The following is a 25,129-nucleotide window of genomic DNA, read 5'->3' as shown; positions in this document are numbered from 1 at the left end:
GAAACCCGTGACAGGAGCCAACCACTGTAATCAATAAGATATAAATGTATACGTGATGGATAATTTAAACTCAGTGCATTATCATTAAAACTGGAATTATAATTTATTTATAGTAGTATCTTTATTAAATGATATTGCTATTTAAATACACTAAATTATAATGCACTAAAAAGCTCGTCGAGTAAAACGTCAATATCCTTAGAATCTCTAACTTGTATAACTAACCAGGATATTTGACAGATCAGACAAATCATGTTTCATTTGCACATACATAAATAAATGTATTATATTAATACATACTACATATATAGTAATATTTCGAGGTTACGATGCAGAACAAGCTTATCTCCATCCTCGAAAGTAGCTTACGCCCATAAATCTTCGACAGTGTTTATGACGACGACAGCATAGACGTTCTTGAAATGAAAAATTAAATTAGTGATCTATTAATTATACACATACAGACCAAGTATACGTACATTTATAAAAACAGCAATAACATATAAAGTTGCTCCTAATTCTGAAAAAATAATTTGTATATATTATTAACATTTGAATGAATGTTCATAAACATTCACATTCACTTTAAACATTTGCAGTTGAATTATGCAATTCCATTTTGAGGTTCAGCTATGAAATATCTATCTTTCTCTGTATAATGGGATTATTAGCTGCAATAAATTGCAAGTCAAATCTTGAATGCTCGTTGCCGTCGAGTGTTCATCAACGTTCATCAACGTTCACCGCAATATAAAAAGTCCGGGCGAAAAATATTTGCGGCAACCGCAAGAGAGTGTTGAAATAATAGTGTAGATGCATGCAAACCACACAGATGCACTGGCCCTTGTGTGCCCCACCCAAGACAGGAAGCATGATTGCATTATATGTGGTCGGGATCCAGTCTCCTGATCAAGCGATTACACATATAAGGAAGTTAATTACCGAGCATACTTTGTTATACTGTCGTCTTAGATTTTGGTGAAGTGTTCCAGAGTGAGTCACTGGGAACAAGATCGTCAAATAGTTTTACCATCGCTATGATAATAAATTAGGTTACATGTGTATGTAGAGTGGAAGGGTTTTCTCAGGAGAGATATATTGAAACGCGTAATGAAGAATTGCTTTATTTACTCTGTCGAGTGCGAACGTTCACTGCTCTTCCAAAACGGATTATTCGAACGAAGACCTGGTTTTCCGGGGTTTTCATATACGTATTTGGCCTTAGAGCGAGTCGTCGTTGATCAGCTGTTCGTCCTGTGACGACATATGGGGCGACGACCGCGCGTCATAATATTGTTCGAGGAACGATACTTTTTCCTCGCGTAACGGACATACAGTAACTCCCACTAATATTCGGACACTCTTAAAAACACCATAGCTTTTTAAATATTGGACTATGCGATTTGAACATTTTTGGGAAGCTAGAGCAATTAGTTTGCTACAGGATGAGAAAAGAAATTTTTTTAAAAATTGCATTTGGTCGGAATTGTAGAGAAAATACTAAAAGTTGCATTTTACAACTTTTTCATGCGGGCCCATATTGAAATTTTAAAAAATACGTTCTGTAGATCTGTGTCAAGTATTATGTGCACTGTGAAAGTTTCACAGAAGTCGGTTGATGCGGGAAAAAACGAGAGGCATTGAAAGATGTTAGAATCCTTAGAATTACTGCAGTTCGAGGCCGAAAATCGTGAAAAACTGCAATTTTTACCCTCTTTATACGTTTGTAGCTCATTACAACGTCGACCGATTTTGACGAAATTTTCAGGATATTTTTAATTGACACAGATCTACAAATCGTATTTTTAAAATTTTCAATATAGGCCCACATAATGTTGTAAAATACAACTTTTAGTATTTTTTCTACAATTCCGATCTATCGCAATTCTTGAAATATTTCTTTTCACATCCTGTAGTAAACTAATTGCTCTAGCTTCCCAAAAAAGGTCAAATCGTATAGTAGAATATTAAACAAGTTATCGTCTTTTTTAGAGCGTCCGAATTTTACACATGAATGGCATAATAATGCGATCTCTGAATCGTCCTTATTCAAAAAATGACATTATGAAAATAGAAATATGGGATACCATTCCAAAAAATGTCAATGCTCGTCTAGACATAGTGCGGTCACAGTATTAGTGTCATATCTTTACATTGTTGTATTTAGTTAGCCAAAATATATATGAAGGTAACGATTTTTAACATTTTTTAACTGTGCTCATAATGAAAATTTAAAATACCATTTTCGATTAAAAAAAAAATTGTACGTGATAATTTTCACAAAAAATCACAATGCTGAACGTCAAAAATCAGTTCTGTCGTTTATGACGTTCTATCCGTGGAATAGCCACAAATCTCCGTTTGTTCTTGCGTTACATTTTTTGCAGAAGTAATAGTGCATGGCTTACCGGAAAAACTCGTTACTATACAATACCTTCCATTTTTAAGTCATGAAGCGAATAACTGTAATTATTCAACGCTGCCATTCGTGCGCAAAATTTCCCTGAAATTAGCTTTGCAGTAATGTTTTATGCAAAGCTTCGCTAATTGTCTGCAGTTTAGCTTCACTAATAGTTGCAATTAAATAGCAACTTGCAATTAGTAAAAATCTGCACGTTCCTCTTCTACGTATCATATGATTACGTACGATAGAAATATTATTCTAATATGTATTTCGCGTTGCTTAGAATTTAGAAACTGCATTAACAACAATATACTGGACGAAATTGCAAGATGAATTTTTTATATCTATTTTATATTCTCTTAAAATCGAATTACTTTGTTGGAGCTCAAAATCATCTCACAATGAAAAAAGGAAAAGTAGAATTTTCCGAAATTATTTAAATTGCATTTTAAACATTTCCCATGCTATCATAAATCAATCCTCCATCCTCCATAACGCAAACTATACATTTATGATTACTTTGGAGAATCTGTAAAATCACAGGAAAATGTTTATAAGAACATTGTAGGTACGTAGATATTCGTTTAACCAGTGATACTCTGTATGTTCTCGTAATCGCAGCGAGAAAAATGTCTCCGATCTAGAAACTCGTGAGTCATCTTAAACGACATGATCCGCCATGATTAATCGTTGCCGATGAAAACGAAGCTTTCGTAGTCCGGGCACAAGAATGGCGGGATTATCTTCGCAAGGGAACTTGCAAAATCATGCGATTACAAATTCGATCAGTGACTTCCCGAGACGCTTATAGCGCGAACGACGATTGGATTGATTTCGGTATCGATTACCATTGAATTCAATCCGACTCCTATGGCCATGGGTAGCCTTAAAATCTTGACAAATGACTAGACAGTCAGAATATTAATGGTTATATAGTGCTCTATTAGTCTTGAGGATGAAATTCAATAGGGGTCAGTCAAATTGTAGCACACCTCAAATATTGACTTCTCGGTACTTAAATTATATTAATTTCTTAGAATGTTTTTGTTCAGTTTGTATGAACATATTTTTCATTAACGTTTCTAGAAAAGTATAGTCCAACGTATATCTTCTATTCGTTTAGGTATGCAGAATCGTTGATTATACTACTTGCTCATTGTTCTTTTTTTGTCTAGCCAATTGTTCTCCATATTTTTATTCGTTTTACATCGACAAATATGTATAAATCATAATACAGTAGATATTAACCAGTTATAGAATATGCGAATGTTCCAAGCGAAATCAAATCATCAAATGGACCGTTTATTTTGAAAGTGGTATAAGTCCATTTTTTGTTGTTTCGAGAAGATTAAAGGTTAAAATATTAGTCAATTCAAAAATATAAATTAATTATGTCAAGTCTGGCAATGTTTTTACTAATTTATCAATATGTAATTTAATTATATAAATTTCAGTTAGGCGAATTTAATTAAAATAATATACATATATCTTTACGGGCTGTAAATGGACTTACACCATTTTCATAATTAGTCAATTGTAAAAACCATTTAATTTCAATAGTGAAAAGTTAAATATCACATTCATTATCCCTAATATGGGTGTAGCTATTGGCATCCTTGATGTGAGTGCCGAATATGGCACTAGGTGTTATATTAGGAACTCAAAGTGTACCATATTAAGAACCCCTTTCGCTGGAACCTGCAAATGACACACCACAAAGAAAAAAATATTTTTCCCAAGCTGTATTAATTTTTGAACAAACTTGACCCCAGAATCTTATAGAGAGGAAATGCATCTACAGCTGGTAATTTTTTGGACGAAAAAGAGCATTCTAAAATAATTAAAAAATGACATTAACAAAAAGTGATTCATATTTGGACACTTTACCCTACGGTGCACTTTTGCAAATAGATATCTCATTTCTTTTAAAAAATGGACTTACACCACTTTCAAAATAAACGGTCCAAATATTAATAATAATAGAGTTTACTGAGATTTTTACTGGCGTTAATACCCCGATGCTTTTAATCGAAAAACTGGATCTCCGTATAGATCTGATTTACTCGAAATAATCTGGAGTAAATTGTATCGGAATATAGATTTACGGCTGCGGGGATGAATAATTAATTAATCTTTTAATTGCCGCGACGACGTAGCTGTATGAGATTCGACGTTGCCTCCCGAATTCTACGGGGCTGCTTCATTAATTAACATCTTTATTTCGAGAAAATAGTGTAAACTGAAACTTTAGTTCTCGTATATTCTTTGGCCCTGCTAAATATTACCTTCTGGAAGGGATTGAGACTGCTACAGGCATAAAAAGCTGCATGATCGCGCAGAGTTGGCACTTTGCGACATGACGCGAAAGAGGGTCGTGTTGCATTTTCCGACATGCAACGGAATATGCGTGATCCTGTCGCTTGACACTTCTCTGCTAAACAGCATAAACGAACGCCACTGGAGCGGCGAAGAAACTCAATGTTCGTTTAACGAAGAAACGAAACCAATGGAATAGTTGCATTAATTTCCCGTTTAATTGATAATAAACACTTTAGAATACTTTTTCTGTACCTTATTAACGATAAGTACTATTTACATTACTTTATAATGAAGAGATTTATTTTTGCGAACAGTAAATTTTGCAATAACAAGCTTTACAAGTACTTACAATTAGAACAATGTAGTACCTGTATATAGAATATCATTTTTGTCTTTTATTATACACTTATAATATTAGACTCCGGATGCAATTTAAAACAGTGAAAATGATAAAAGACTTTAAGAGACTTTAAACTATTAATGAAGAATATAAATTTATATTTAGCTCCTGTGTCTTGCAATTGATCTACAAACTTTTTATTTTACATAAACATCTAGAGTCTACTTATAACGTATAGTACATGTAATTAAACCAGGCCTGGGCAATTGTTCTCCGAGAATCGTTGACGTAAAATCGGCCACGCGGTGGAGGGGAGTATTCGTTTTTCTTAAATCGTACAGTTCCCGTGTTTCTGTTGATTATGTTAAATGTTGATTATTTTTCACTGTATTGTGGTTTCTAATATTGTGAATTTATAAATGGCATAGCATGAAAAAGATAAGGTATTAGGTTGTTGCATATGAATGTCCGATTTTAGAATGCGACTCTTCTAAAACGTTTCGATCAAGAAATGTGCTGTTACAGTCTATAGATTTGTTATAGAAAACTTTGAGGTATAAAGCTAATCCTTAACACTAAACGTACCACGACCAGTCATATAGCAGGTTCCAGACTTTTTCATTTCACAATTAATGGAATTGTAGAGATGCTTTCATAAAAAATGATTTAATAAATATCTTTATTAGAGCGCATATCATAATAAGAACCGCGCGAGGTCTAAATTAATTAATTCTTGTCATTTTTATATGGCATCCACGTGCCTCTTGCTTTTCATAGCCCGGTGCGTTTATGTTCAATTTTAATTCAGCTGTATAATTTTACTTTTAAATCAAGTTTATTTCAACGTCAACCTACGCGACTGTCGTGTATTCCTTTTATATGTCTGGAAAAATAACTTTTATGTGATTTTTGATGAAAATATGGCGTTTAATTAACGTGCTAGTCGTTGATGGTAAAATCAAGATGACAATCTTGTAGATGAAAAACACAATATCTTATTTTCACCGTAATACAATCAAGAAACTTGAAATTTGTAGATAGAATACATTGGGTACAAAATTGCGTTTGTTTAATGTCATTGCTAAAAATCGCACATTTCATATGCAACTACCTAATATTATATTTTTTCGTTTATCCAAGAAAAACTGAAGTTCTAGGGAATCTCCTTCTACTGACATTCTTGAATTTTTAGTCTACTTGAAAATCCGCAGTCTATACTCATTACCACAATGTTTTATGGTAAGTAAGAGACTCGCGGCTGCGTCAATGCATTGTGGTTTCGGTAATCTTAGCCTCGCAACAAACAATATTAACGTGACGATGTGTGTGCATGTATATCCGTGCGTCGTACGTCTGGGATTCCGCGGGCACGTTGAATTTAAGTGATGGAGCTCGTTACTAATAGCGAATCTCATCAAGATTAATGTTCAGACGTAGCGGCATGATTAATGGTGATATGGCGTAGCTGGGATAATTTTGACGCATATTATTTTATGTCCGAAATGAAATACCATCGAATTCGCCTAGATATTATTGTGTCACGTTTTACCGGGAAAAGGAAATAAATGATGATCCGTATACACAATTACTTAACACATTACCGACCGGTGATTATTGCATAATTTTGAAAAATCTATGGCACATGGCTAAACACTTTTTAATGGAACCTTCAATAGCAACAGCAATTTTCATTGTGGACTAACTAATCACCCTCAATAACGTCATCTAATAGTTTCATTTAAGATTGCAATTGTAAAAGAACATTTCTATGCTCTTTTTTGATACATCACAATTATTGAAAATTCTATTAGCAGGCTTCCGGTAGGTAAAGTGTTAATATATACTAAATTATTTAATGCTGCTACGATTACTTCAAACAAGCAACCGAACAAATTATTGAGTCAATATTATTAATATTCATTGAGTGGGATAATTTTACACCTTATTTCTCTCATGTCCAAATTCTTCTAGGTGTCATGTCATGTTTTGCAGAGAGAAATCAATAAATGATATAAGCTAATATTAATATTAATATAAGCAACTGAAAAATTATTGTGTGAATATTAATATTCTTTCAGCGGCTCGTAAATGCAGCTGCTTATTCGGAACACGAATTAACTAAATTTTTTTAACCTACGCGCTTTCGTAAAAATCGGTCACTTCCGAAAATTTTAGGTATTCTGAGAAAAGACGTATGTCGATGTAATTTTCGTTACTCTTTTGATTTTCAGATAATAGATTTCAGCACACTCGCAAAGATCTGTATCAGGGCGATGATCCAATTTCGTCGACACCGTCGCCGGAAAAGATGGCGAAAAATCGTATGAGTGCACGCAAGAGAATCGGCGAGCTGAAGAAACGCAGAAAAGCAAAGGAGAAGAAGCGGAAGCAAATCGCTGAGAAATCATTATATGAATCGCCTCCAGCCTCGGCGATCGTCGCCTTAAATGAAACAATAATGTCAAGGTTGGACCTAAGCTGCTTCATGAAAGCTCGCAAGAAGGGATTTGTGAAAGCTCCTCAGATTGAGCACGCATATCCTGCCAAATACGCCAGGTATGTACTCTGTCTCTTCCGAATGAAAGCAGAAAAACGTTATTGGATATTTTATATCCGCGAGTCGACGAATATTTCATGAATTCGTTTAATATTAGTCAGGTTTATTAAAAACACTGAGCAAATAGAGATCGTTTGGCAATTTTCGTCGTGAGTGATTAGTCGACTGCGGATTTTATGCGTTTATGACGAAAATGAGTAAGAGTAATCTCAAATAGCAAATATATTGGTAAGATTTGAATATACTGTTATATTATCTTCAACCTACTAAACATAATTGGGAAGAAAATAAATGTCTACTTCACTCCAGTTTGTTGCAATTTTATTTTGCATAAAGATCCGCAGTCTAGTGATTAGGCTGGAGATTTAACGGATTTATGATATAAAAATGGGTTGAAATATGAAATAGTAAAAATATTAGAAAATTTTCCAACCTGCTACAATTATTGAGATAGATAAGATTATTTTATGGATTTATATAGCACAAATGAGTAAGTGCAATTAAATCAGTCGTTTAATATGTTAGTGTCAGCTTATTATAAAATCATGAAGTAAAGAAGAAAATATCTACTTGGCTCCTCTTGCTTGTAATTGAAGCAAAAAATTTTTATTTTCCATAAAAATCCGCAGTCTAATGATTATTGAACATTGGTTTGTTTGCCTTGTGGTATTTTCGATCAGAGTTACTTGGATATTAATCATTTTGTTTAAAAGGGATAACATTATATTAGCATAACTTTATAACCCACTCTGTTAAACCGACGAACGTAACATGTGGGGGGCAGATGAAATTTTCTTAGCGTGTTAGTGTCTTCGCGATCGTGTAGTTTCCTGTGTATTTTTGCAGGAGGAAAAATGTACTGCCTCCGTACAATCGATACCTTGTCGCAGTGTACGAGTGCACAGAGGATTTCATTTTCGAGGACTCAATGGCGGATCGGCTTTTCTGCAGCGATGGCACTTGGTTGGGCATTCTTCCGCGTTGCATAAAGGAAGGAGGTAAGCACCGCTGGACGGAACCACTACATTCATAGAAATATTATCTTAAAAAGAACAAATAAAATTTTCTGTTCGCAACACACTCTGCGTACACGTGCCGCGTGCACCGAGTGCAATCTCCTAGTTTGCCTAGAAAACGTCAAATTAATTCTATGTTTAAAAAGAACATCGTAGAACGAGAATCATCACGTTTCATACTTATTCTTTCTTTTTTCGATCATTTTAATAAATCGATAATCTAAATGTATACAGTATAATAATATATACATTGTTACCCAAATTCTTCTGTTAATCCGTGGAACTATATAGTATCGTCACGTTTCATACTTACTGTTTTGTTGTTCGACAATTTTAATAAATCAATAATATGCAATGCACAATAATATATACAATGTTACATTACAGCACCTATGTATACCCAAATTCTGTTAATCCTTTACCTGCTGTTTAAAAAGAACATCGTGGAACTAGTATCGTCACATTTCATACTTATTGTTTCTTTTTTTCGATGATTTTAATAAATCGATACTAATATATTAATAATATAAATGTATACAGTACAATAATGTATACAATGTTACATTATAGTACCTACACCTAAATTCTTTTAATATCTTAATCCTTTACCCACTGTTTGAAAGGAACACACATCTTGGAACTATGTAGTATCGTCACATTTCATACTTATTGTTTCTTTTTCGCGATAATTTTAATAAATCGATAATAATATATTAATAATATAAATATATACAGTACAATAAGGTATACAAATGTTACATTATAGTACCCATACCCAAATTCTTTTAATCCTTTACCTACTGTGTTGTGTTCCACAGATTCTTTTTCCTCGTAAACGCACAAAATCCGTAGTCCAATGAGTAACCTGTGCACAATGTAATGGCGAGGGTAATGCTTCCCAAATACATATATTACGTCGTATAGTTCGTTTTTTATAGAATTAATGCTGGTAGCAGGTGCCATCAATTGACTTTGGTTGATTGCTGCAGTGTTAGGATCAGGTTCAAATCAGTTTTAATCTCCCCCTCGCGGAGATAAATTCTGTTGGGTAGCAATTCGTCAAGTGAAAAGAATCACACGGTTTTGTTGCAGAATCGACACTCAATAACGTGAAACGTTGCAGCCAGGACAGGGGAGGTTGCGAGCACATATGCGAAAACACTGAGACTGGTGTGAAGTGTACGTGCTTTGACGGATATCGTGTCGAAGGACATTCCTGCACAGGTAATGACTTTTAAATCAATTCGAATACACGACTAGATTGTGGATCTTAAGGAAAATAAACATTTTGTGCATCGATTGCGTATTATTTGCAGTCTATTTAAAAAATGTACTAATTAAAGCATCATTAAATGTACAACATAAAGCAGTGGACGAATTAAGAAGATTTAAGAGCACCATTGTATTCATTTCAGCTTAACCCGGGCCGTATTTTAACGAGTCACACTCGTCATGAAGATTGTAAACAAAGTCTAACAGATACGAACGTTACGCGTTTATTTTTAAATGAAATAAAATTTGATTCGCTTGTAATCAATATTTCCGCATTAAAATAAATGTAGCCATACAACAAATGTAAATTTTCTTTTTTCTTCTACGACATTTTAGTGGATACAGACGTCTTAATCACTGCAAGGTGTTAATAAGGTACTGAAATGAAGAAACAAATTTCTATTTAGCTCCTGAGTCTTGCAATCGATGCAACCACTTTTTATATCGCATAAAGATCCGCAGTCTATTTTACCACGTTTTTATTAGCTCGCTTTCTTGTTTGTTTGTCTGTTTGTCTGTTTGTCTGTTTGTCTGTTTGTTTGGTGGCAAATTTTGCAATTGATTTTAAACTGACTTCCCGATGAGCTAGAGGCTTGAAATTTTAAACATAGCTCAGAACTGGATGACAATGCATTATTCAAAAAAAAAATTTTTTAAAAAGTCTATCCGTTTCGGAGAAATATATGACAATAATATTCGTCCTCGAGCAGCCAGATCCCGGTAAATGTAAATCAGATAGCAAAACTCGCATTCTGAACTTGAACCGGACTTGGTATCTCTCCGTCATGGAATCCATTATGATCTAAGTTCTCGAAATTATAAGCCGCCACAGTACAATATGTATTACCATGTGTTGTGAGCAGTAATCGAATCGCATGAAGTGAAGCTTTTGTATTGGAATTGGCTTTGCTTCATGAATACATATCGAATCTGTTCCGAACTGCAGGTCTTCTGTCACCGAGTGTCAAACTTGCGCCACCGATGGCGTATTTAATAAATATGAAATTAATATAAACAAATTGGGTGAACGTGGCCGAGTAGATCCGAATGTTCATATGTGTGCTCGGACATATTTGACATATCCACATATATTTCGGATCTTCTGTAAACGCGACTGGTTAATGCGGTCATTTCGGATTACGTTACGGCTGATGAACAGTTGCTGAACAGTTACCTGCTAAATTATGCTGCGAAAATATCAATGGTACAAATAGAAATGTTAGTTCAATTCTATGGAGATTGTTAGGCAAGTATAATAATATCATAGAGATGTTTAAAACAACCTCCGGCTAAATGTAGGGGGATGAATGGGGTTGTTGTTCGAGCGGATTGGAAATCAGCTAATGAGCGGGAACAGCGGTTTAATACTCTCATGGTTAACACTAAACCTACCACTGCTGGTCAAATGACCGGTTTTATATTTTTCATCTTACAATTATTGAAATGATGAAGTTGCTTTCATGGAAATTGTAAAATCTAAATAAATAGATCCTTGTCATTTTTGTAAGCTGAAACGTTTTAATCGGTTTTAGTGCTCGGTAGGTTTAGTGTTACAAACTATAAGGAGCGTTTTGGCGTAAATTTGCTAGGATATAGGCAAAATTCACCCGAAAAAAACGATACCATTAAATATGAAACTGTTGTTTGAGTAGCCAGAAAGTTTTATTAGATATGATATAAAATAGTACCCAGTAGAGAGGGTAGATCCAAGATAAACGCTCGGGTCCGTACGGTTTCTTAGATCGCGTAGTTCGACTATTTTTTAAGGACAGCCGAAAATTTATTGCGTACCGCAAATTAAACCAGTAAATCCAGTTCTACTAATAACATACGAGTTCCAATATTTTCCAACCAAAGTTCGAACTAAACGAATTGTTACTACCGTATAAATCGTTGAACAATTTTTCATTGCTACTTTCAACCTTTACAATTCCTCCTCGTTGCAGGAGCCTCCACACAGTGTGTATTAATCAATTCGGTACAAAAGTAGCAATTTCGATATTTCCTGTTACGATTAAGCGTGCGAACGCGTTTATAAGCGGTTGTAGGTAGCACATACACGCTGGAACCGATGTTTCGAGCCAGTCCATACACACAACAATGCCATCGACGTTCTTTTATACCATTGTTACCTTTTTCCACGTTGCTACGATTATGTGACTGTAAATCTGTAGTCACCCATTGAGTATTTTAGTCTCTGGCACGATTGTATTAAAACATCGCCGCACAGCGGAACGATTGCATCGGAATGCTGGACATCGCGTTTAGCACATTTAGTACATTACATTTTATAACCATAAAATTGTATGTTGAATAAAAAATCATTTTATATAGAATACCAATCTGAAGTAAAAGAATATTTTCTCCAAATGTTGGAAATAAAGAAAAATTGACTCATTTACTTAGAAAATTCGCTAAAAGCAGAATGTATTTTTATTATCCTATAGTTTTTCAGGAGTCAGTTATGCCAGTATTAAGAGCAGTATTGCTTATTTGGAGGTTCCCTCCGCTTTTTCAAACCCATATGCCCGCCGCAAAAATTCGTCACAGTTTTTTTTCTTCGTCTATAAAGCACACAAGAAAAAATTCGTATATAGTGAACCACATAAGTATTTGAACGCACTTTAGAACAATATAACTTTTTTATGATCGGACCAAACGACCTGACTTTTTTTGAGCAATTAGAAGAATTGATTTACAAAATGACATGCAAAAAAGATTTTGAAAAAATTGTAATTGCTAAGAATTACGCGAGGAAGTAAAAGAGGCATCATTTATAACTGTTTTTATTAGAGCCCGTAATGAAAATTTAAAATATGCGTTTTGTAGATGTATATTAGTCATACAAATACTGCAAATTTCATCGAAATCAGTTGACGCAGAATAAAACGACACGCATCGAAAGATGTACGATTAGACACTGATCAAAAGTCGTGTAAAACCACGATTTTCACCATTTTTAACCGCTTATAGCTCTTGGGTATGTTGATCGATTTCGATTAAATTTTCAGCATGTGTATAACTAACATAGATCTACAAAACACATATTTTAAATTTTCATTAAGGGTCCAAATAAAAAAGTTTTAAAAATGCTTTTTTTTTATTTTTGCATGCAACCTAGTAAATTGTAATTTCTGTACAATCTTTTTTGCAGATCATTTAGTTAATCAATGCTTCTAATTACTTACAAAACATCAGGTCGTTTGGTACAATTATAAAAAAGTTATACTGTTTTAAAAATGCGTTCAAATACTTTCGTGGTTCACTGTATCGTATGCCATAAAGCCTTACAACTAGACTGCGGATTTCATGTATTTATAATAAGAATGGGTAGGTAAAATTTAAATCAGTGGAGGTATTAAAAAGATATAAGGCCACCAGTGTATTAGTTTCACCTTAATAAGATAATTAAAAGAAGAATGAAATTATTATTTGTTTCCTGTGTCTTGCAATCAATGCAAATATTTTTTATTCTGCATGAAAGATCCGCAGTCTACTTATAACAAACTTCAAATTTTGGTCAATGTCGCGAGTTTTTGTATATTGTCCCACTGTGCGCCGCGCCGGTGCAGTTCGCCGGAAAGTCTCGAAGTGTTTTATACGTTGCGTAACGCGAAAATCGCCGGTTATGGAGAATCGGGGAATGAGTTTTCGTTTCTTTACCGTTCTGTGATGTGCAATGTTTGCAGTAAATCGTGTCGGATTTGTAGAACGTTGGCCGATCTGAAATTGAGATACCGCGGGGTTTATGCTTATCCCGTGAGCGGATAAAGGTCGCGCTAGGCAGGCTTACAATTTTCTGACCTGAGAATGTATGTTTTGTACGGATTCGCACCCGTATTTCTTCCCCACACGACTTCGTTGAAATCTGAATAGCATGAGATCTAAAATCGGACGAAGCGTACGCGGGCGCGCGCGCGCGAGCTTCAGCCCCCGTAAGAAAAACGAGCGCGGCTCCCGAACGGAGATTTCAAGGGTCGTAATATTTTTCTTCTCCCGTGAATTCCGAGCTCGAGTGCAGCCAGTGTTATGTAAGATGAGAGTTGGTGTTTCACACGTGGCGGAAACCATTTAAATCTGTTTAAGGTAATTTACGACGCGCTCCCTCCGCCACACTGTTGCGCGCTTCAGCGTCCCGTTATCGCGATTTTTGTTTACTGCCGGCCGATGTCGCAGTTCACGGAGATTTTAGCACTATTTGGAAGTTCAAGGGTATAACAATGTAAGACGTCGAATGTATGAAGACAAAAATATATATTGATCCTAAAAAATTGAAGGTGACCTTCATTTTTTATAGAATAGACATCTTTTAAAAAATTTTTTGTATTGAAATTTCTAGATTGCTAGATGTTTATTAACTTTTGTTCAAAACATATTTTTGTCTCGTTATCGGAACTGCTTGAAAAATCATGTTCAGCTTTAAAATAAACGCAACAATCTATAATGGTATTCATAAAATGTTGATTTAAAAAAAAAATGCTTGTACAATTCTTAAAAAGTCTTATTAATTTAATCGTTTTAAAGGTGATGGACATTTAGAAAGCAATACACATTTGATAAATATCGATATCCAGTGAAGTATCTGTGACACTTTAAACAATAATAATTCCTGAAATAAGAAGAAAAAGAAATGATTAACAAGCCTGCTAATAGATAAAATGCTTCTTATTGCATTAAATATATTGTTTTAGTTTTATAGTTACCCATACAGAGTACACATTTACCCCACCGTGATATAGTACGGACTTGTCCCGTGTAGTAATATTTACGGGGCAAGATCATCTTAGTGTTTTTCTCAATAAATTATAAAACATACAATAACAACGGTTTATTTAATGTAAACCTACATCAATATTTGTTTTACTTACCTAAAATAACAACACAGAATATATTAATAACTTGTAAACTATTGCACCTTCAGGGTAACCTCAAAGTTGTACGTGTACCTCGCACGTGACTGTTTGGCATTGTTTGATTTAAGCGAGGAAAGCACCTTTATTATTCGGCGATATCTATGTAGAACAGTTCATTCTAACTTATACTGCATTAATAAATACAAGCTAGAGAAATTTCGTTCATATTGTAATAAAAATAACCAATTAACGGACTTGCCCCGTAGACGGACTTACCCCACTCCACCTTACTCATTATTTTGTATGTCATATAAACCAAACATGGTTCACGGCATCAATAAATGAATAGATACTCATTACTAGACTGCGGATCTGTATGAAACATAAAAATGAGTGTCCAGCGCTAGGGACCCTTCCCCTACACCTAATTTATCTGACCACGTTAGCTGATCCAGCTTGTAGAACGAAGCTTATGTTCAGCCTGTATTGTATACTTAAATCACATTCCGCTTCGGGATCGATTAGTCAACTTAACAGCTAGTAACGTGTCATTCGAAATGTCCGTGCACAGGTAGAGACATGGTAGGTATAGTGTAGGTGTCGTTTAGCATTGTATGCTAATCGGCATCGGCGTCTCCGTGAAAACGACCGCAATGCAAGCGGCTGTCGAAGTGTGTTTCAAGTGCAACCGCCGAGCCGCCGTCGTCGCCCTCGGCCAGGGAACAAGCTTTCTCGATTCCGTATCGGAATCTATGTCGCGACACTAATCTGCAACCCATAATTTATATTCCCCCGTGGTTTTGCCAAGTGTTACCTAGCAAATGTCCCGACGAACGGTGACGTAAATATTATTACGTAATTATCGTGTATTCTCATAACGAACGCCGCAGATTCGATACTGTCAACTATGGATTTGCAAAAATGGGTAGGCAAAATTTCACTGTAGAAAAATCTCGTATGTACAGAAATAGTTACATAAAAGATTGTATGATACTCACCTGTGTAAAAATGAAAATGGTAGAAAATAGAATCTACCCTCAAAATGAGTAAAACTAGAAAAATTTCGTATGTAGAATAAATAGTTACATGGAAGACTGTATGATACTATCTCACCAGTGTAAAAATCAAAATAGTAGAAAATCGAATCTATCCTCAAAAAGAGTAAAAGCAGAAAATTTTCGTATGTAGAATAAATAGTTACATGGAAGAGTGTATAATACTATCTCACCTGTGTAAAAATCAAAATAGTAGAAAATCGAATCTATCCTCAAAAAGAGTAAAAGCAGAAAATTTTCGTATGTACAGAAATAGTTACATGGAAGACTGTATGATACTATCTCACCTGTGTAAAAATGAAAATAGTAGAAAATAGAATCTACCCTCAAAATGAGTAAAAGTAGAAAAATTTCGTATGTAGAATAAATAGTTACATGGAAGACTGTATGATACTATCTCACCTGTGTAAAAATGAAAATAGTAGAAAATCGAATCTACCCTCAAAAAGAGTAAAAGCAGAAAATTTTCGTATGTACAGAAATAGTTACATAAAAGATTGTATGATACTATCTCACCTGTGTAAAAATCAAAATAGTAGAAAATCGAATCTACCCTCAAAAAGAGTAAAAGCAGAAAATTTTCGTATGTACAGAAATAGTTACATAAAAGATTGTATGATACTCGCCTGCGTAAAAATTAAAATAGTAGAAAATAGAATCTACCCTCAAAAAGAGTAAAAGTAGAAAATTTTCGTGTGTATAAAAATAGTTACATGAAAGACTGTATGATACTATCTCACCAGTGTAAAAATAAAAATAGTAGAAAATCGAATCTACCCTCAAAAAGAGTAAAAGCAGAAAATTTTCGTACGTTCAGAAATAGTTACGAAAAAGATTGTATGATACTCACCCATGCAAAAATGAAAATAGTAGAAAATTGAATCTACCCTCAAAAAGAGTAAAGTAGAAAAATTTCGTATGTAGAATAAATAGTTACATAAATAATAGTACGATACTTACTCGTGTAAAGATAAAAATAGTAGAAAAATATAATCTGGCCTCAAAAAGAGTAAAAGTAGAAAAATTTCGTACGTTCAGAAGTAGTTATACATAAAAAATTGTATGATACTATCTCACCAGTGTAAAAAGAAAAATAGTAGAAAATTGAATCTAGTCCCAAAAAGAGTAAAAGTAGAAGAATTTCGTACGTTCAGAAGTAGTTACATAAAAAATTGTATGAAACTCATCCATGCAAAAAACAAAAGTAGTAGAAAATTGAATCTATCCTCAAAAAGAGTAACGTTTCCAACATGGATTTTTCAATGTTGTGTAGGTTTGAATAACTGTAAATGGCTGCGAAAGATAAAAACTTGCCGATGTGTTGTCGACACATTATTTTAGCACTTTCATGAAAGTTGTTTACCTGACACGAATTTGCTGCAGATTATTGGATTCGGTAGGTACTTTCCTCGAAGAAATTATCCATGAAAAGTGTCTGCACGGATTTGAATTTGAACAGGGTGAGAAAATGTTTGTCGACACCATGTGCACGCTGTCTTGCGGCCATCGCTCGCCTGTCCTGACGCGTCAGTGCTATAGCTAACTTGTAATCGACATTGATAGGTACTTTCCGCTTATATGTATCGAATAGCGATGACATAAATAGGAAAATACTTGTTCCTATTTGTATAGTACACCATTTCAGAGTACTCTATTTCCACAATATTGTTAATATTTTTCCAGATATCGACGAATGTGCCGAAGGGACATCTGGTTGTGCACAAATTTGTCACAACGAGCTTGGGACTTTTCGTTGTGAATGCCACTCTGGTTTCCAATTGGGAGTTGGTAACAAATCATGTCACGGTGAGCAAATGCAATACTAGCCTAATTATTAGACTGCGGATCTTCATGCATTTATAGAAAAATTGAGTAGATGAAATTCAAAATTGTAGGAAAATTTTTAAAATTGAAAAGATGTATGTCATCTATTAAAATTATTAAGGGAAGAAATAACATTCTGTTTGGTTTCTATTCCTTGCAATCGATTCAGACAATGTTTATTTTGCATAAAGATCCGCAGTGTACTAATTGTTGTAGTAGACAATCTACAATAATTCGTTGCAGTTCAACCACACGAATTTAGGGTATATTCTTCTTTCAAAATTTCGAAGAAGACGCAAGACTTTTTATATTTGAAAGAAAAACGTCCCTGGGCCAATTGTCTTTTTATTCGTACGACACTTTCTGCTTCGAGGTATAAGAATTCATACGTTTTATTCGAGGACCCCGCGACATCATTTATGTCAGAAGTTTTTACCTTCTTCAAAATAAAGCCAGATCACGCGACATTTACTATTGTATCGAATCGAGCGAATTCTTTCTATTAAAGAAAAACATGTTCCGGAATAACTTCGATCAAAAATATTCTACGTGAAAATGTTTCAAGATCACGTACCATCTATCAGGAATATTTTTATTGTATCTGTATGCTTCTTTTAATATCAGAAATTCACAAGTACAGTGCAGTCTTGATCTAAGAAAAACCCTCGGGTCCGTGTTGTTTCTTAGATCGTGTATTATTTCTTTTTACTCTTTCAACTTTCGTTGAATAATTTCAGGCAGTTCGGACAAACGAATCACCCGGTACATACTGTCTCTAATTGATCGTTAACTCGGAACGCGTTAATCAGATTTTAAGAAATTTCTGCACTAGAACGTCGGCAATTTAACTTCTTTACGGGCGACTGGCCAAACCGGAACAGGTCTGTAGCAGCATCTGCGATTTAACCGAAGCAAGAGTTGCAAATAATCCACGGTTACCGAATTGCCTGATGTGGTCTGCGAATCTGGCCGTGTTCATGGTACGGTGCGGTTACCTTAAAGTAAATACTGGAAATTGTATTATTGCATAAAAACATTTCGAATGCAGCAGTTAACGAACAAATACGAACCCCATCAAATTCGGAATATTTTTATACGGAATTCCTATCGGCACAAAATTCAATAAAAATCTCGTTAGCGGAACGTAAACTACCTATCGCGTTTCTGCTTCGAAAACTATCATAACCTGTCGGGTTATTCATTTAGTAATTAGAATTGTTAACAAATAATTGTTATTTTCTTTTTCGTCAGTCTATTTCGTTCCGATTGGAATTGGTTTTGCGAAATAATCGTTAACGGTGCGTCGACTGTTTGTTAAAGTTAAACTTTTTGAACAGAAACCAAACACATTGTGTGTTACAAAAAATATATAAATTATCTGAGTAAAACATAATTACTTTTTAGGAACGTATGAGAGAAATATAGCCTTTGAAGAGTTTAGCTCTTTATCTGTTAAAAGAACTTCGAAATACTGCTTTCACGAGAATGCTGCTATACGCCAATGAGACAGTCTGATTCCTTCAAGATTCGAATTAGCGAGAGTGCACCTTGTTGTAGGATGGATGCTTATTGATTTCATGGAAACGCCGATTGTACCTAACAGTTGAATCAATGCTTGATTAATGGAATGTGCATTTCAGGGATGTAGGGAGAAGCAGGCATTTCATTTGAACAGATCCCATTACGGTTGAATCGACAATAACAAGGTTTTCTTGCACTTTTCATTTGTTTTGTAGCGCTTGACTCTTACTCTATACGTACCGAACTATGAAAGTAATAAGCACATGTAGCCTTATAAAAATGATAAGATTTAATTTATTTGCGACTTCGAGCGGTTCTCATTGTAATACACTGGTGGACATAATGATAAGGCACCGTTGTACACACACAAAATTTCATGTCGTGAAATCTCACTCAGTCGAAACGAATTATATTCACGGATGAAAAGAAACTAAAGGATGGTTCAGATGGATACAAGTACTATTACCATGATTTCAGTAAGAAACAAAGGGTTTTGAGTGGTCGACAATGTGGTGGCGCGGTACAGTAATGATATGGGGAGGAATCGGCTACAGAGAAAAAATGGAACTTGATCACACACACTTTAAATCAGAATAACTTTTTTATGAATGGACCAAACGACTTTAATTTCTCTTTAAGGCTAGATGAATTAGTTTAGTAAATGACGTCTAAAAATATGTTGAAAAAATGCATTTGGTCGGAATTGTGAAAAACAATAGGTAAAAATTGATTTTTACGACTTTTTTAGCTGGGCCAATAACGAAAATTTAAAACATGTGTTTGGTTAAATTGTACCAATTATATACGCTCCGAAAATTTCATTGAAATTGGTTAATTGGTTTACGAGCTATAAACCATCAAAATTGGTAAAAAGGCCGATAATTTTGAGAAATTGCAATTTTTACTTTTGATGGTTTATAACTCGTAAACCAATTAACCAATTTCAATGAAATTTGCGGCGCGTATATCGTTCATACGAGTTGACCAAACACATCTTTTAAATTTTCGTTATTGACCCAGCGAAAAAGGTCGTAAAAATCAATTTTTACTATTGTTTTTCACAATTCCGATCAAATGCATTTTTTCAGCATATTTTTTAGACGTCACTTACATAAAGAATTCTTCTATCTTTACAGAGAAATGGAAGTCGTTTGGTCCATTCATAAAAAAGTTATTCTGATTTAAAGAGTGTGTGATCAGTTTTGCACCTAACTGTATATTTACAAATGGATGTTCATTGCTAAAAACGTTGCGGTGCGTTATCAGTTTGACCACCAGTGTATGTGCTCTAGTAAAGATATTTATTGAATCATTTCTCATAAAAGCATCTTCATAATTTCAATAATTGTGAAACAAAAGCGACCGATCGTGGTACTTTGCTCTAACTGGACCGAGGATTTTATTTATAGCGTGCGCGATTGCTGAAAGCTCAGTGGGGCAAGTAATTTAATAAAGTTCAATGAGGTTTCCATATTATTTCGAACGGTGACGGAACCTTTAATGGAGTAAGCAAACTTCCGTTGGATTCCAATTTGGATCCATTATAACCAGACCAAGGCTGTTCGCACATTTATAGATTCTAACCTGAAAAAGTTAATGCTCTTTCAAAGTATTCTCAATCTACTGAGCCTATTCATGTAGAAAAGGGCAGTAAAATGTAAAAATAACAATTTATCCATACTAAACGTACACGCACACTTCATAGAAGAGCACGAATAATATTTCAGTAATCAGATAATCAATATGTACACACACGAAACAATTGTAATACGCGAGCCTACCATTCGAAATTACTATTATAACTTCGATTATAATCACTGTGATTATTGTAACTATACCTGTGTCAAGCACAGCTATTCATAAATGGCTCGACGGTGCTAATTTACGAATTAACATAAGCGCATCGCGTGTGAACGATCGATTCGGCAATCCTACTATGAGATTAGATCAGGCGCAATAAGAGACCTAAAAAATAGCGTTCAACAATAGAATGAAAGATAATATTAATAGAAAATAAAACAAAACGATACTCTTATACTTTTAATCGGAGTAAGAATTTATTTGTGCGATTCAGAAGTCATTTAATTTAGAGCTGCGTTATTTTTCAATTTGTGTGGGATACGAGTCTGTCGGAATAATTTGAAATGATATCAATAGAGGATCGTATTAATTAAAGACTATCCAACGAGCAGAGAAAGAATGTTATTTAGAGTTTGAAACGTTGTTCCGTTTTTCGTCGTGTATAAACGGCTCGAGGTGAAATTAGTATCGAGCAATAGGTATCCTCAACAGTTCAATTTAACGCGTGTACGCGTGATCAATTCTCGATAGCATTCGAAGGGCTTAAACGAAGAATGAATCCAACGATTCGCGAGATTCCCTCGTTCAATTTCGAAAGCAATTTACAAGGTTACTTGGTTGTTTCCGTTCAGACGTTAACGAGTGCCTCCTAAATAATGGGCACGGCCCGTGCCAAGGCACTTGTATCAATCTTGAAGGGAGCTACGAGTGTAGCTGCTCCGACATTCCCGGTCACAAATTGGCGGCGGATAATCACACCTGTGAGGATATTGACGAATGTGCTGCGAACAATGGTGGATGTTCTCACGTATGCTTGAATACACCAGGGAGCGTATTCTGCCTCTGTCCTGACGGTTTCTATCTGAAAGACGATTGGAAAACTTGCCAAGGTAAGAACAAGTGCTGCTAAAGTGTACTTAAGGGTATCTAAAGTGTACCGCGATGGGGGTATCTCCTTTGCAAATTTTGTATACAAACTCAGAAAGTTAAAACTTATTTCCACATACTTTCTCAACTTTGAAGGGTAAATACAAATATTTTTGTTAAGAAATAATTAAAATTGGCTGCAGCACAACGTACCAAAATTAACTATTCATAACAAATCTTAATTAAAAAACAGTAAAATAGTAAAATGCAATTTTGTAAACGATAAATAATTCCGAAATATAATTTGTATTTGTGAAAGACTATTGGGAAACTTGCCAAGACAAGAACAACTGCTGCTAAAGTGTACTTAATGGTGTCTTCTTTGCAAATTTTGTATGCAAATTCAAAACGTGTTAACATGCAACTTATTTCTACATACTTACCCAACTTTTATGGGTAAATAGAAATATTTTTGTTAAGAAATAATTAAAAATACCGGCCGTATATTGCTGGTCGATTGCCGATTGCCAATTTTAATAAAAAAAAAAGAGTAAAATAGTAAAATGCAATTTATATAAATAATTCCGAAATATAATTTTACTTTTGCCGTTGCTAGGTGTATGTAAACTTCTTTATCTGCTATCTTTTCGCCCGTAATTACACGTGAAATTAAGAGGAAACATTACAGCTCTTGAAGCAATCAAGGGTGCGAGAAAACTTATTTCTGTAACTATGATAACTTAAGTTTAGGAATGAAATTACGAAAATTCGTTTTGCCAGATGCTATCTTTCCGTATGATGAGAAACCGGAGTGTTCTACAAAATATTTCATATCTTACGTTGTCATTACGTGAATGCAGGATATGAGAATGGATATGGTTATCATGATATACTTAATAATATCTTTTAACTAGATGCATATATTAGGTTGCTTTTTCTCTAGCAGAAAATGTTCCTTGGACATTTTCCAGGTGACTAAACATGTTAAAAGCTCATTTCATTCTTTAATCTTGAGTTACAATAATTACAAAACATTAGTTTCCCTTCCTTTCACATCCTGGGAGCGAATTTAGTTTTAAATTTATAATGTCGGGCAGTTTCACATTTCCCAAAATTTCTTATCTTATTCATTAACATTCTTTTAATTGCGTGCGTAGGCCGCGTGTTTCAGTTTAAAGGACTGAAGGTAAGATGAACCACGCACAGTATTGTAAATTGCAAATATTTTGTATGGGAAATATAGTTTATTGCAAAGTAAATGAATTAGGAACGTAACAATAATTTTCCGATTATTCAATAGCGAAAATGAAATAAATTGCAAGCTTATTGTTTGGGACGTAACAATCATTTTTTATTAAATGAGAAAATAAACATCTTTCGAAATTTCTTATCGTAATAATTTTCCGATGTTTCAATAGCGAAAATAAAATAAATTGCAAGCTTATCGTTTGGGACGTAACAATCATTTTTTATTAAATGAGAAAATAAACATCTTTCGAAATTTCTTATCGTAATAATTTTCCGATTTTTCAATAGCGAAAATAAAATAAATTGCAAGCTTATCGTTTGGGACGTAACAATCATTTTTTATTAAATGAGAAAATACGCATCTTGCTAAATTGGTTATCTTAATAATCTTCCGATTTTTCAGCCGCGAAAATGAAATAAATTGCAAGCTTATCGTTTGGGACGTAACAATCATTTTTTATTAAATGAGAAAATAAGCATCTTTCTAAATTGGTTATCTTAATAATCTTCCGATTTTTCAGCCGCGAAAATGAAATAAATTGCAAGCTTATTGTTTGGGACGTAACAATAATTTTTTATTAAATGAGAAAATAAACATCTTTCAAAGTTTCTTATCTTATTCATTAACATTCTTCTAATTGCATGCGTACGCCTCGCGTTTCAGTTTAGAGGACTGAAGGTAAGATTAACCATGTACGGTATTGTAATTAGTTTTCTATTAAATGTTAATGATTTTTCTATTAAATGAGAAGTGATTTATGAACATCGAAAATAAAATAAATTGCAGGCGTTTCATTCACTTCTCAGCGATGTTCGATATAAAGTTATGTAAATAACAGTTGCCGCACAAACTGTTTACACTTCCAGACACCATTAACCGGTTCTTCCGATCTGTTTTCTCGCTAGACGTGAATGAGTGCGAAAACGCGTCGAACGTTTGCACGAATAACACCGTGTGTGAAAATACCATCGGCTCGTATAAATGCGTCAGCAAGCCTCAGAGGTTGACGAAAGTCCTCCAAAACGAAGACTATGACGCTGAAGACGACGACGAAGATGACGATTACGACGAGGAAGGCGTCACCGAAATTCCAGAATTCGGGAAATGCGAGGAGGGCTACAAGAAGGATTCAAATGGCGACTGCATTGGTATGAAAATGTTTTCTATCCCTACGCCCTACACACAGTGCATGGCAAAAGTTGCTGCACCGATGCAAAATAAAATCTAGTATATTCATCAACTTTTATTGGCGCAAAATTGAGCGAAAATGTAACACAATTAAAGTATTAATTGTTGCTTAAAGCTAAAATAAATATAAAAACGTGTACGTCTTGAAACCTATGGGATCCTGTCTTAACCATTTGCACTCCGAATTATTTTTAATTTTGTTGCCAACAATTTCCTACTATTTCAAATGTTGTATTTAAAATTTACTTCAAAGGACAGTTCCTTGACTGCTACTTATTTTATGAACAATTTTGTTTACTAATTACATTAAATATAGTTTCCGAACTTTGTTATAATTTATATTTGCTTTTAACTAAAATATAAGACAATTAAATAAATGAACGAAGAACCAAATACATGTAAAAACCCGTTTTACTTACGTTTTTCTTTCTCTAATTTCAAGTCACTCGACGATTGAGTGCAAAGTGGTGTTTCGTCGGTTCAATTTCACTCCTCACTCCTCACTGTTAACGGGTGAACAATGCGGTAATATTATGTTGTTGCATATGAAATGTCCGATTTTAGAATGCAACTCTTAGAAAGCGTTTCGATCAAGAAATGCTCTATTACAGTTTACAGGTTTTATTATAAAAAACTTTGAGGTACAAAGCTAATTCTTAACAATAAACGTACCACGACCGGTCATATGACCGGTTCTACATTTTTTATTTCGCAATTAATGAAATTGTAAATATGCTTTCATAAGAAATGATTAAACAAATATCTTTATTAGAATATTCCTGTCATTTTTGTATGGCAACTCCACGTGCTTGTTACTTTCATACTTTTATATTTATTATATAATTTTACTTTTAAATAAAGTTT

The 25,129-nt window shown here is 34.3% G+C and overlaps 1 protein-coding gene across 9 annotated transcripts in view; it reads left to right on the top strand.

The window, feature by feature from the left end:
* Positions 1-25,129, top strand: part of LOC143207389 (uncharacterized) — a 233,409-nt gene that overhangs the window by 125,395 nt on the left and 82,885 nt on the right. For all 9 annotated transcript variants that reach the window (XR_013008663.1, XM_076420815.1, XM_076420812.1 and 6 more), the window contains 6 exons: positions 7,295-7,619; positions 8,467-8,618; positions 9,729-9,860; positions 17,500-17,622; positions 21,594-21,851; positions 23,983-24,225. Coding sequence is in view for 8 of the 9 variants with exons in the window: in XM_076420815.1 (XP_076276930.1) it covers positions 7,295-7,619; positions 8,467-8,618; positions 9,729-9,860; positions 17,500-17,622; positions 21,594-21,851; positions 23,983-24,225 (1,233 nt within the window). In the remaining variant the exon portion in view is untranslated. The remainder of the gene's footprint in view (positions 1-7,294; positions 7,620-8,466; positions 8,619-9,728; positions 9,861-17,499; positions 17,623-21,593; positions 21,852-23,982; positions 24,226-25,129) is intronic.

The sequence above is a fragment of the Lasioglossum baleicum genome, chromosome 3 (genome assembly GCF_051020765.1).
Source record: "Lasioglossum baleicum chromosome 3, iyLasBale1, whole genome shotgun sequence".
Lineage (NCBI taxonomy): Eukaryota > Metazoa > Arthropoda > Insecta > Hymenoptera > Halictidae > Lasioglossum > Lasioglossum baleicum.
This window is presented reverse-complemented; position numbering and strand designations above follow the sequence as displayed.